This window comes from Oryza sativa, chromosome 2, assembly GCF_034140825.1.
Source record: "Oryza sativa Japonica Group chromosome 2, ASM3414082v1".
In the NCBI taxonomy this organism is placed as follows: domain Eukaryota; kingdom Viridiplantae; phylum Streptophyta; class Magnoliopsida; order Poales; family Poaceae; genus Oryza; species Oryza sativa.
In genome coordinates, this window is record NC_089036.1 from 19,787,208 (window position 1) to 19,801,542 (window position 14,335).

Genomic DNA, 14,335 nt, shown 5'->3' on the forward strand with positions numbered 1-14,335 from the left:
GCAACCAAACAGACCCTAAATCCCTCAGGTACCCACTAGAAACAATGCATTCCACGTTCTGCTTGTGAGGCAAGGATTGAGTCCTAGCACAGGGACCACATGCACTGCCAAATTGACTCTGTCTTGCATATGACTGCGCCACAACACAGTGAAAGCAAGACAAACCAACACCAACACATTTATCAAAAGCTCTTCAGAATGTGAGAAAATCAATATAATTGCTCGTTTCATGACACTGTCAAAAATATGGGGACAATGATAATAGCCTGAAAAAATGATGATTGGGGGGGTAAACCTGATGCTTCAATCCATTCTTTTTTCGAATGGGAAAAAGGTTCAGTTCCATTGTTCATTTGATGGCATTTAGCCAAACAAAAAAAAGAGAAGAGGATAAATTGTAATGGCAACAGAAAAAAAATGGCCAGAGCAGCTGCTCTGAGGCTCTGAGAAAACCACACAACAACAATTTCCATTCAAAAACAGCAGGGTGAATGAATGGAAAACAAAAAGCATAACCATACTACTGCTGCTACTGCTACTTCTTAATGCCATAGTGCGCATATTCAGGAGTTAACAAGCCTCCTGAATATCAAATAACTATAGCAATGTTCATAGTGAACTATAGTTTTTAGGTAGATAAAACATCAGGTCCTACTCTCCCAAGCTGCGTTTGATCTACGAATTCATATTTCCTCTCTGTTGCTGAAGAGCAGGGTCATCGATAACACACTTGTCCAGCTGCAGATCTCCATCATCCAGTGCCTGAAAATCGAGCTCCCAGAATTTTTCAGGCTTATTAGCCATCTCCATCAGATAGGGATCACTAACAAGACTACCATATGCTTGCTGACTAGTGCCACTGCAAGAACTTTGTAAAGCCGACGAAGCATCGACGCCCCAAATTCGCTCGTCATCATCTGCATCCATCAATTTACCCGCTGTTTGTAACATGGAGTCAGAAAGCATCCCCATATTGTCAGAAAATGATCCGAGGCAATCAGCTTCAGAAGAGGTAGCATCCAATCCTGGAGACAATACATTCTTTCCCTTGGATCTGCCAATCGTGGGATCTTGGCCACGAGGACCAGAAGCTGGAGGTATTTCCAGTAGCTCAACTCCGCTACCAAGCTCAAGTTCCTCCTGTGTGTCAAATCCCTGAACCAACGCCCCGATGTCGTCTGGTGCTTCGATTCCATCAAGTCCTATGTTCTCTGGCAGCATGGCAAGATTGAGGTCCCCATCTTCCAAAAGAAAATTCTGAAGGTCTAAGATGTCACTGTGCGTGGCTGGAAGGTCCAGGGACGTAGGGGAGAAATCTAAATTGCTCTCTCCAGTGTGTTGTGAGCTGGACTCACCTGAGTCAATGTTGCCATGTGGTACATGCTTGAGGAATTTCCTTTTCACTCTGGTGGAGTCGATTTCCTTTTGCTGTCTGTGCATCTTAAGTTGCCTCAGGAAAGTTGGGTTCTGGAGGAGCTTGGCCAAGAAAGAGACCATCTGTTTCTGCCGATCTTCCGCTGATTCTAGCCTCTGATTCAGCGTGCTCATTTGTTCAATTGTCTGAAGGTGCTCTTGCTTCAGCCTGGTCACCTCCTGAAGCAATGCACTCTTCTCCCTTCTCAGTGTGTTGAGTTCAGGGTCTAAACCGGATTCACCAGAAGAGCCAGGCTGAAGACCACTTTGTTGTGTTGGTGAGGACCTGCGCCGGACAATCTTCTTCAACAAATGTTTGCTATGTCGTAGGAAATCCTCATGAGCAAACTCCCATCTATCAGCATGAACCTTGCGAAAACCCTGAGTACATCACGAAGGAAATCATAACAGGAAAAAAGAGGTAGCATATAGGAAGATCTACCATGATTGTGCAGAGCAGTACAAGTTAGCATGAAAGCATTCGACACGGATTGCAATTGGTGCGGTCAAAATGGCAATGATGTGATGATATTGACTGTCATCGACCTACCTAAACTCTAATACTCTATCAACAAATTATTTTGCACTCATCACTGAGCAAGAACTGAACTTATAAAGAACTAGTAGTCTCCTAACCTGACTGTACTGTCTTACAAAGAAACTGGCTGAATAGATGCCAGTGCAACTGAAAGAACAACCAAATAACTGTAGCATTTGTTCTCCTATTTAGTCCCCAACTTGAAAACTAGGGAGTAATGAGTCTAGAATTTATGCCTATTGAACCAGGTAGTTGAAAGGACTGACCCAAACTGTGCATACTCACACACTTTCCCCTTTTAATCCCACTAATAGAAAGGAAATAAACCTTGTCCTAAAATAACCAAATCATGAGTTGATTGAAATAAGTTAGCCAAAAAGACTGCACCAAATGCATACTGTTCTATGATATATGAAATGAAGTGCAATACAACAACAGAACTGTGCAAACTGCCAGAAATGCTGAATGAAATTTAGATAGGAACTGCGCAAACATCGGAAAACAATCCTACACCTGCACTACACCAAACCTGTGAGGGCAGAGGAGCTGGAAGAACAGGCATATCCACATAGTGCGGCACAACACCGAAAAGAAAAGGGAAAAAAAGAACACTGCAACATTTGACAGGGCAAGAAGGAGCAAATTTCGCAGTACAATACTATTACTATACAGACCAATCCTAGATCCTACAAGAATTGCAACAGAACTGCGTATGCACATGTGGATCGTGGAGCTTACCTTTCAATTACGAGAGCGGCGAATTCCAGCAAACGGATTAAGCTTGCCCATCACAGGATCTATTCCTCAGGATTGTTTCGCTCATCATCTTAATCCAGTTATCCATTTTCGAGTTACATTTCAAGATTCCGCACACAAAAGAAAAGGAGCAGTACAAACTCCACATACATGTTCAATTTACAAGATACTATCCAACACCAAGAGGGGGAAAAAACCCAAAAGAACACGAGAGAGAGAAAAAAAAACAAGTTGCAAATCAGCAGCATCTTCATCCGCATTCTACAGCTCATGAGTAATCAAAACAGAGTAACAATGGAAAACAGAGTACATCCATCACGAGCAGATCGCAAGAACGCTGGTATGGAACGGGAGATGGGGAAGGGGCGGGGATTTTGATACGCACATAGGTGTTGAGCTGCCGGACGAAGCTGGAGAAGTTGTTGTGCTTGAAGTGGTGGGGGAGCACGTCGCGCGCGAAGGCGGAGGGGTCCCAGACGACGAAGCTGTTGCCGGCGTGGCCCCAGGAGATGACCCCGTCCAGCTCCGGCTCGCACACCAGGTCGTACGTCTTGGACAGGAACGGCGGCAGCTGCGGCCCCTGCAGCAGCGCCTCCAGCGGCCGCGGCGGCTGCATCAGCTGGTCCAGCGGAGAGACGAACGGGGCCGGCTGCAGCGGCTCGCCGCCGCCGTCGTCGTCGTACCCCTCCAGCTTGGGCTCCAGCAGCAGCGCCGCCGCGGCGTCCACCATGGTGGTCGGAGGAGGGTCGGTGTTGTGGTCCATTGTGGAGGAGGAGGTGGTGGTGGCGCGGAATTTATAGGCTTCGGGTTCGAAACCGACATACTGTGCGAGGGCGACGGGCGCCCCGCGTGGCGAGGCGCGCGTGACCTCCTTTTTGGCAGGTGATCTCGGCGGGGCCCGGAGGCTGGGATACCGGGGCGCGGCGCCGCTGGCCACCACTTGGCGGCCGCGGCGTACGCGCGGGAGGGGAGGCGGTGGCTGGCCGAAAATATCCGGTGAGATCGGGCGCCGCGTCGGGTTTGCTTGGTGGCGAAGAGAGGATATGGATTGCGGGGGGGATATTTTGCAGCGGGCTCGGCTCAGGTGGGCGGTGCTGTGGCCGCGTGGAGAGGAGGGGATGGGCCAGCGAGCTTTGGGGGAGGGGTGGGGGCCCACGTAAGCTCTGGCCCCAGCTGGCCCAGCGTCGCGCACCGGGTGGATGGAAGCCCGGATGACGTCAGCGCGCGAGTCACGTACGTGCGTGCTCGCGTGCGGCGCGAGTGTCCCACGCTAGCGGGAAGGCGACAAACACGCACGCTGCTCTCGGGCGGCCTCTCGCTGAATTAAATTTGAAAATATACTATTTATTTAATTTTTTTCTTATAAATATTTGGGATGTAAATTATTTTTACGGAAATATACCATCGATCTCACACAACCGTTACGCGAAAGTAAAGTGGGCGTGACGTCACGAGTGGTATCGCGTGGTAAAAGTACGAGGCACGAGGCCGCACGGTCTCGCGGAACGAAAGAGCGAGACCGTTCGGTATTGCCAAATCAAACAGTGACACAGTCCAACAGCTAGTGCTTAATTACTTAATTAACTAATAATAATTAGTGATTAATTAAATCAATAATTAGGATAATTAGCCGCTAATTAAATCGGCATGGCACCAGTATCGCTGATTGCTTGAGCGAGGTCGTTCCGTCTGGCACCGGTATCGATAATTGCTTAGTTCGGTCTCGCGCCGTGGCCGCGCTGTCTTGCGCTTTCGCCGCGCGATTCCGCCCGCGACGTCATTACCACGTCATCTCGCGTAACGGTTGTGCGAGACCGACGGTATATTTCTGTAAAAAATTTTACATCCCGAATATTCCTAAGAAAAATTAAATAAAATGTATTTTTTTAAAATTTAATTCGTCTCTCACTAGCCCCCTTAAGCGGGGGCCCCCTGATGGGCGATCGCTTGCCTGGAGATGGGGGCAGCGATCAATTCGCCCCTCCTCCCCCTCCCTCCCTCCCTCCCTCCCTTCACCTGGTTTCCTTTTTTGGCACCGCATTACTTTCCTATTTTAGTAAATTTATGCACCTAAAGTTTATACACCTCAAGTTTATATATCTAAAGTTTAGAGAACAAAAGTTTATAAGTCAAAAAGTTTATATATCCGATTCAAATTTTTTTTATATATAGTATTTCTATACATCTAAAGTTTATACACCTAAAGTTTATAGACCAAAGTTTATAAGTCAAAAGTTTACATACCCATTTTAAATTTGAATTTGAATTCAAATTTTTTATACATAAATTTTTCTAACTTTTTATTTTTTTAAAAAATTTTATGGTGTACTGTAATAGAAAGAGAAGAAAGGGGAGAAGAGAGAGGAGCACAGGAGGAGGCGCGGGGTGATCGCCAGGGCAGCGCGGGGCGATCGCGGGGGGCAGCGCGGGGCGATCGCCCGTGCTCTAGCGTGCGTGTTTGGTTGCTTTTCGCTCGCCACTCGCCTGCCTCGCGCGTAGCTTGGCAGCTGGGGGAGTGGGGTTGGCTTGGCTCGATCGGTGACCACGGTTTTAGTACATGACTTTTGGTAAACAGGTCTGTTGATTGACATCCTTAAGCCCGAATTTTTTTTAACTGTCGTCTAATTTTTATTGGTATCGACAGTTATATGTAATAGAGATGATAGTGGTGGAATCCAAGCAACCGTCTGTCTTGTCCAGAAATTAGCTCTGCCTCCGGGTTTGTTTGCTCCCTTCTGGAGGTGTTTTAGAGATCCTTTGAATAGAATGAATTACAACAAATTTTGTAATGCCAAAATTTAGTAAGATTAAAAGCAGTAACAAACTGAACAGGTCCCTAGTAAATTTTGATACCGCCAATTTGGGTAGAGTTTCTATTTGGTTTAAAACCAATTTAAACCCAAGCTTTAAGTACATTCCTGAAAGTATCGGCGCTATTAGGCGTGGCTTGATGGGATTTTTACCATTAACTAGTAAACCGATAGTTGTATCTTAGTGCTATGTCTGTTACAGTGCAAGTGTGTAACCACAGGAGCACGGGCTACCAAACATGCCCATTAAATCGAACATTGACAATGTCAATGATTTAGGTTTAAATAAAACCACCATATACACTATTTAAAGAACCAAATATTATACCCTTCGTCTCATAATAAACGTAGTTGTGGGTTTTAGTGTCCAATTTTAATCAACTGTTTTATTTAAAATATTGTTATGATTAGTATTTTTATTGTTATTAGATAATAAAACATGAAAAGTACTTTACGTGTGACTTAACTTTTAAATTTTTTAAATAAAATGGACAGTGAAACGTTTGGCACGAAAACTTATGGCTCCACTTATAAGAGCAAGTATTATAACAGGCTGTAAGCAGACTGATGTCTACGTGGAGGAGGGAGAAACGAAGAGAGAGAACTGGACGGGCGACTCGTGACGCGCCTGCTTGAGGCCGGCGGATACGCGCTACTGCCGCTGCTATTGGATTAGGCTCGTTTCTGTGCATTAAATACTAGTGGGTCCGTTACCACACGGTGGTGATTTGGCGCACGTTGCAGCTGACTGCCGGCGAAATCATTAGCCATGCTCTAGTAATACGGAAGGAGTAGTAGTATACATTTGGTACGAATCCAAAGGAGCCATTAAAAGCAGGATCAATAAACAGCACTCCTACGGATAAGACATGTCCTGGTTTCGACACTTGGCATGAGTTAATTAACTACTTCTTTCGTCCCAAAATATAATTATTTTTAGACTCTAACACAGTTTCTGATATGCTACTTTAATCAACAATGTCTATAAAAATAAGATGTTTTAAATAAAAAGAGTTGCATATTATGATAGTTTGTTTAATGATAAATCTAGTAACATCATTTTTACATGATTGATTTTTTTATTTTTTTTGCTATTAATAGTTAAAGTTAAAAATATTTATCTTATCACTATGTTAAAAATACTTATATTTTGGGACGAATGGAGCAGGAGTACTAGATGAACAATTCGATCAGGGTTGGTCCAACAAAAACTTTGTTGTGGGCCTGTACTATGATTTTGTTTATCTGGCTGTCTCATTTGACTAGTAGTACTAAGCATTTAATTTATTTATTATGTCAACTTGACACCTTTTAGCACAGTGAAAAGTAAAAGTTCTCGTAAAAAGTATCATAAAATAAATCATATTTTAAAATGAGAATCACAGTGAAAGCAACTGAAATGACGTGGCGCCTACTACTGGGTTAATCATGAAACTGGAGAGAAGGTAGGGTATCTCCTACTGAGAGATTCGGTTGGGGAGGAAGATGCCTAACGGGCATCGTCGTGAAGGTTCAAAACAAGTGGGCCGACGAAGCTAGATGCGTCGAGAATGGGGGAGAAGGCTCCTGTTTGCCGACAAAATGTTTGCACCTCCAGCAGTGCGCGACGAGCCAACGGACGAGAGAACCAAAGCTGCTCCTATATTGGGACGAAAGGGACTGCTCAGTTAATCCGTAGTATTTTTATGGAAAAATCCTAAAAACCACTCACATTCCACCTCATAACTAATTTTAGTGTAAATGCCTACCTTCTACTAAGTTCTATTGTAAAAAACCACTAAATACTCGTGTTTAATCGAATCAGTCCGTTATTACCGATGTAGAGTTATCACAGACTAAACTAGCTAAACCAATATTATCCAAGTGATTGCTATGGACTTATTCTTCATGTTTCACTAGAAAAAGCGCATGGCAAAAGCCATGCATGGTATAATGAGCCTAGGCCATTGGGCCAAGTGGGGTACCAAACGAATAGAAGATCTTTTGGGTTTTGAAAAAAAAATCTATTTCATATTACAAGATGTTTGGGTTTTGAATAAATTCATATATGGATCAATGTATGTGTAGACGTTTTGGGTTTTAAATAAATTTATGTTTCATACTATAAGATTTTTGGGGTTTTGAATAAATTTATACATGGATCAACATATGTGTTTCATATATGTGTTTAAATTCATATGGATATTAGTGAATATAGATAAGGGGATTGAAAGGCTTAAATATCTTATAATGCGGAACAAGGAAAGTGGTAATTAATTGGAGCTGTGCATGCAAAGTAGGGAGTACGGACTACTGAATGTACCAGTTCATGCATCGATCAGCATGCAACGGGTGTTTGCATATAGAACATCCTACATTTACGCATAATATCTCATTTCATCATCCTTGTAAAGCTGGGTCTCTCTAAATCACCCAACATGTTGTTGTGCCATCGCACGGCCTGCTGAGCCAGGTCTATGGGCCTAATTGCTCGATCGATATATCCGCGAAGAAACTTCTAGACACCCGATGGCCGGTGCACGCACGCACGCAAGAGCGTTCCTAGATCGCTGCATGCGCATGCGCAAGATCGTTTCATCGAGCCTCTTCCGCGAAGTCGGTGTTGCCACGTGGCTCCATTCTCCTTTCTATTTTTTCATTGAATTCGTATTATAAGATTCTTTTTTTTTTTACATATAGCGAAACTCGGAAAGGTAACGTTTAGACTCTGATCAACAACTGTATTTCTAGAATGAAAAATGGTGTCAACAATGTACTCCTAAATTAAAAGGTAAAGACATGACTTACAATTTACAAAAACATGTTAATTTGCTTCAAACACATACGTGCTGAAGTGGTCTTTTTTAACAAAAAGGGGGGTTCTAAAACTTTCTGGGGTTCTAAAACTTTCTGCAACAGATTTGCTTTGACTGTTTATTTTAAATCATCTAACAGGTTTTTCCATTTTACTCTCGCAAACTATACTGGATAACTTAACACCCTAAACTATTTTTTCCTTATTTTACCACTAAATCATTTTTAGTGATTCAATTTATTGCTTAATAATATTTATCTCCTTTATTTCTCTTTATACGAGTTGTAGTTTAAGATAAACATTTTTAGAAACGTAGATGACACAATTATCAAAGTTTTAAAACATTTTCAAAATTGTTCGTGAATATTTTCTCGGAATTTAAAACATCAATTCTTAAATCATGCAAGTGTTTTCAACCTACTCCCTCTATCCTATAAAAAACAACCTTATATCGGATGTGACACATACTAGTAGTACGAATCTGGACATACTAGGATGCGTCACACCCGGTACTAGGTTCGTTTTTCATGATACAAAAGGAATATGTAAATAGTGATAAAAAAATTCTAAAAAGTATTGAGAACTACTCTCTGTGTCCCATTATAAATGCACTTCTAGATTCAACCTTTGTTCCAAAATAAATGCAATTTTACCATACTACTTACCGCATCAATCGCATCTCATTCAAATTTCTCTTCATCTTATCCTCAATTACCATCCCACTCCCTATTGTCCTCATTTAATTGGAGCACTTAGGTAATTTTCTCTCCCTCTTACCCTTAACTACCCTCCCATTTCCTACCATCTCTAATTTAATCAAGGCGTTTGGGTAGTTTTCTCCCTCCCTCCTAAAACTCAATCGTAACAAGTAGAAATGAAAAAGAGAAATAATTTTGGGGAGTAAATTGGACCATTTTCAAAAGTTTGGGATGTAAAATAAGCTGAAAAATTACTTAGGGGGTTAAGGCATGTTCTTTTTAGTAACTCCAACCGACCACTTCCTCGTTTTCCATTAGCACGCTTCTCAAAATGCTAAACAATTTGTTGAGTAAAAATTTTCAATATAGAAATTTATTTAAAAATTAAACAAATCTATTTTTCGAGTTTACATTAATTAATAATTAATTAAACATGTACTAATTTTCCGCAAAAAGGTGACCTCTAACTTCAAAATCAAACACGACATAAGTGCTTCAGCGAAATAGTTCATGGGAATATAATTGACTTTTTTCTCATATATATATAATTCTTGTCTATAAAACATACACCATCTGCTTTATATTTTAAGCTGTTTCCTAATAAAACTTTTTAAGATTGACCAAGTTTATAGGAACATATCGCAATATTGTCAACACAAAACAAACATATTATCAAAATATATTCAATGTTACATCTAATGAAACTAATTTGGTGTTGTAGATGCTGCTAAATTTTTTTTATAAACTTAATCAAATCTAAAGAAGTTTGATTAGAAAAAAATCAAAACAACTTATAATATGAAATGGATGGAGTAGATCATTCCTCAGCATTCATCCGTGTTTCATCTTATTTATTCGGAGCCAAGTGTGACGAAAACAATGCCAATATATCTAATTATGGGTTCTTCATTTTGTTACCACAGTCAACCTTACTAAATTTTGGTAATGCTAAATCTTTTTACTAGCAGCGTTTGTTTTAGTTTGAAGTCTTTGCTAAATTTTCAACTACTGTGAGCGGTCTAAACTTCGACCCTTCTTTCTTTCTTCATTTAAAAAAAGGGGAGCAAAGCCTGTTTTTTGCTCCCTCAATTGATAGATCAGGGCCCCTCCTGCTGGCCCGAACGATAGAGTTTTAAGAGAGGAAGTGTCTAGAACTACCAAAATTTGTATTAATGGTTGAAGCGTATTTGATTTGCTATTTTTTTAAAAAAATGAAAATGACAAAAATTTAGTGTGGTTGGAAGTGGTAACAAGCCCTTAATTTCAAAATCGAGCTGTAAAATTCAAAATTGGCTACGGTCAGACTCACAGCTCAAACAAGCACGCTGTTTTTCTTTCTTTTCCACTATGCTGCAGTTGTTTTCTGCCATCGCTATAGTCAGTTTCCGTCCTTCGAAGGGTCTCCCACTCCGAACCGCCGGTGGGCATTGCCATTCTCCAGTCTACAGGAAGTGGATCCCCTGACTTTGCTATGCAAAATCATGCGTGTGCAGTTCTATCCTATCCACCGTCCGTTCTCATCCGACGGTGCACACTCGTTGCCCCAATTCCTTTCTTCTTCTTGCTCGCTTCATTCGGTAGTTTCTTGGCCCGCCACGGCCGCCATCATCTGCTCAAAAACTCCTTCCATCTCGTAATCAGCGACACGAAACACGGAAATGGACTAACCGTTGGCAAATCTTTCGGCCTTGCACCTCATCCCGGTCTCTACCTTCTTGGCATCCGAATCCAGTGGTGCAGCCGTGTGCACAGAGATGATTCATCTCGACGAAGCGATGACCGGAACATTTGATTATGAAATGTGCCTTACGATATACGAAGTCTTGTTACTGTGATGGTTTGAGTACCAGTGAGAGTCCGTCAATTGGAAGAAAATGCTCGTATTGCAGAAGGTGATGTTCACATTCGGTGCTTTGGGTAGAGGTCGTGCAAAGGGAGAAGCTTTTACTGGATTTACCAACCACCTATCACCATTTTAATTGTTACAACGACAATCTGACTAAAATAGCCTAAACCTTTCCAGCAGCTAAAATTGCGATCTGGTTAGGAGTGACGGTCATGGCGCCTGGCCTCGAAGGTGAAGGTGCAGACTCCAGAGCGAAGGGAGCAAGAAGAAAGGAATTGAGAAATAAGAGAGTGTGCACCGTCGGATCAGAACGGGTGGTGGATTGAGCAGAACTGCACGCCCGTGACTTTGCTATCCAAAGTCAGGAGATCCGTTTCCCAGTCCACAACATCACATGCTATGGGTGTAAAAACAAGAAGCAAAAGAAAAAAAAACAAAAAAAACATCACATATGCTATGGCCGAATAAAACGGAAAGGCACCTGATGCGATTCAGTAGCAACTTGCGGCCAAATAATAGCCGACCTGAAGTAGATCAGACATGGGGACTAGGGCTTTGGACCTGAGCTATCTTGACCATCTTTGATACAGCAAAGATCGTAGTTGTTTGGCGCATTTTTTTTTTTTTTGAGAACTCATGCACTTTATTAAAAGAAAGCGTTTTAGAAACACAAAGCATGAGTTACATTAACTGCTCCATTAGGAGTGAAGGAAAGAGCTCTTTTAGTAGGACAAACATCTCTGGAACAAATGTGAGAAATATTAGAGCAATCAAACATTGGTACTGAGGTTTTTGGATACTTTTTCGCTTCCGGAGAGATCAGACAATTCCTCCCTCGGCGGAAAAGTTCCAGCGTGCAGAGAATGAAATACAAAGGATGAGAGCATTCTACGGCTGTGTTCGCAAGTCAAGTTTTCCAACCTCCGCTGTCTCATTTCGTATACACACGTTTTTCGAGCTACTAAATGGTAAAAAATATGTAGAAAAGTTAATGTAAAAAAATATATTAATCTATTTTCAAATTTTTCTAGCTAATACTTAATTAATTATGCGCTAATAAAAAACCTGTTTTCCGTGCACGGGAGAGAGGTTTCCATCCCCTTCTCCCGAACACAGTCTACGAGTAGATCCTAGCCACAGGTATTTTTGGAACAGATCATGTATGGAGCACTTGGGACAGGTTTGTATAAAGCATTTTACATGTTCTGCAGCATTCTCTTATGTAATTCAAACCTTCTTGCTGTGCACTCCCTCCTCAAAAAGAATGCAATTCTGCATTCGAAATTTGTTGCCAAAAGAATACAATTCTGAAGTACTACTCCAATCATTCCTCATTTAAATTTTTTTCTCAACTTATCCCCAACCATCCTCACACTCCTTACCATTCTCCTTTAACGAGGGTATCTAAGTTATTTTCTTCTTACTGATTTGCCTTTTAGACGCCACTATTGTACTTGTATTTTTTTTTGGGTGTTTTACAGTACCCTCCACTTATACGTGTAGTAGTGTAGTAGGATTACCGTTTTTTTTGACAAATTGACCCTTTTGGAAAACTTATTTCGAAACTAACCCCTGCCAAAAACTTCAACCAAAAATAGGCCGTCGCCTCAGCGCCAAACACATTGGCGCTGACATTGGCCGTGTCAGCGCCAACGGGACTGGCGCTGACATTGTGCCACCGTGGCGGCCGGGCCGATCCCCAGCTGACGTGGCAGCTACCTCAGCGCCAACCGGACTGGCGCTGAGGTGGGACTTGGCCGCAACCCCTAAGGCCCAGACCAGCAAGCCTTCTGGATGGCTTGCGGGCTGGGACCTCAGCGCCAGCCATAATGGCGCTGACCGTGGGACACTCAGCGCCAGCCCACCTGGCGCTGAGGTGGGACTTGGCCGCAACCCCCAAGGCCCAGACCAGCAAGCCTGCTGGATGGCTTGCGGGCTGGGACCTCAGCGCCAGCCATAATGGCGCTGACCGTGGGACACTCAGCGCCAGCCCACCTGGCGCTGAGGTGGGACTTGGCCGTTTCGGCCTTGGCCCAGCCCAGCAAGCCTTCTGGATGGCTTGCGGGCTAGGACCTCAGCGCTAGCCATAATGGCGCTAACTGTGGGAAACTCAGCGCCAGTCCACCTGGCGCTGAGGTGGGCCTTGGCCGTTTCGAGCCTTCTGGATGGCTTGCGGGCTGGGACCTCAGCGCCATCCATAATGGCGCTGACTGTGGGAAACTCAGCGCCAGCCCACCTGGCGCTGAGGTTGGGCACCTCAGCGCCGAAGCGGTTGGCGCTGAGGTAGCTGCCACGTCAGCTAGGGGATCGGCCCGGCCGCCACGGTGGCACAATGTCAGCGCCAGTCCCGTTGGCGCTGACACGGCCAACCTCAGCGCCAATGCGCTTGGCGCTGAGCCGACGGCCTATTTTTGGTTGAAGTTTTTGGCAGGGGTTAGTTTCGAATTAAGTTTTTGAAAAGGGTCAATTTGTCAAAAAAATGGGTAGGATTAGATCTGACCTTTGATTTTTGGGGGCATTTTAGTCATTCTCTTAATTTTAGTGGAAGGGTATTACAGTAATTTCGTCTTCCAATCGTTTTCACTGTTCGCTAGACCCGCATTCCTCTGCTTCATCCGCCATCTGCGCATCGCCTCCCCTCCCCTCCACCTATTGTGCGCGGCGCCTCGCCGCCCATCCCTGCGACTCGGTGCGCCGCCGCGCCACCCCTCCACCTTCGCGCAACCGCGCTGGCCCTCACCTTTGCGCGACCCGTTGCCGCCCCTCCACCTCCGCGCGGTCGCGGCGCCCCTCCCCTTTCGCGCGAGCGCGACCTGGTGTTCGGCGCGTCGGCGATCCCGTCGTGGCGGACGTTGGGGTTCGTGGAGTACATCCCGTCAGGGAAGAAGCAGGGGGGCATGGTGCTGGTTGTCCCCGAGGGGAGCTACGCGGTGCGGCTCGGGAACGAGGCGTCGATCCGGCAGCGCCTCGCCGGCGCGGCGCGCGGCGCGCGGTACGCGCTCACGTTCAGCGCGGCGCGGACGTGCGCGCAGGCGGAGCGGCTGAACGTGTCGGCGTCGGGGCAGTGGGCGGTGCTCCCCATGCAGACCATGTACAGCAGCAACGGCTGGGACTCGTACGCCTGGACGTGGGACGCCGCTGCCAACGTGTTCGACGTCGTCATCCACAACCCCGGCGTCACCGAGGACCCCGCCTGCGGCTCCCTCATCAGAAACACGGTTGAAAACAGCTTCCAGATAGTCATATATAAAATGTGGAGGCAATGGCTGACAGAAAATTCAAACTCGGTTTGAATTTTGTCATAATTTAGCTAGATTTCAACTGGGAATGTACTGACCGTGTCGAAAAAAAAACAGTCAGTTTTTTCGTTGTGATCACATAAATTAAACAATATCTGCCATTTTAGGACAATATATGTAATGTCCGGATTCCATCCGATCTGTCTAGACCGGGTCGGCAGCCAAAAAAACATGTGTTTTT

At 44.2% G+C, this 14,335-nt stretch overlaps 1 protein-coding gene across 1 annotated transcript; it reads right to left on the reverse strand.

Moving 5' to 3' along the window:
• Positions 1–283: 283 nt before the first annotated feature.
• On the reverse strand, positions 284–3,739 carry LOC4329526 (heat stress transcription factor A-3-like). Its single transcript, NM_001416632.1, has 2 exons — positions 3,093–3,739; positions 284–1,794 (listed from the first exon to the last, which is right to left on the reverse strand). The coding sequence occupies exons 1-2, from the start codon at positions 3,468–3,470 to the stop codon at positions 676–678; spliced, it is 1,497 nt and encodes a 498-aa protein (NP_001403561.1). The 5' UTR covers positions 3,471–3,739; the 3' UTR covers positions 284–675.
• Positions 3,740–14,335: the final 10,596 nt, after the last annotated feature.

Bases quoted from the DNA above. Each gene is read 5' to 3' on its own strand.
- LOC4329526 (NM_001416632.1), bottom strand. From the start codon at position 3,470: ATGGACCACAACACCGACCCTCCTCCGACCACCATGGTGGACGCCGCG. The intron at 1,795-3,092 runs GTGCGTATCAAA...TGATGTACTCAG, and splicing joins TCCGGCAGCTCAACACCTAT to GGTTTTCGCAAGGTTCATGC.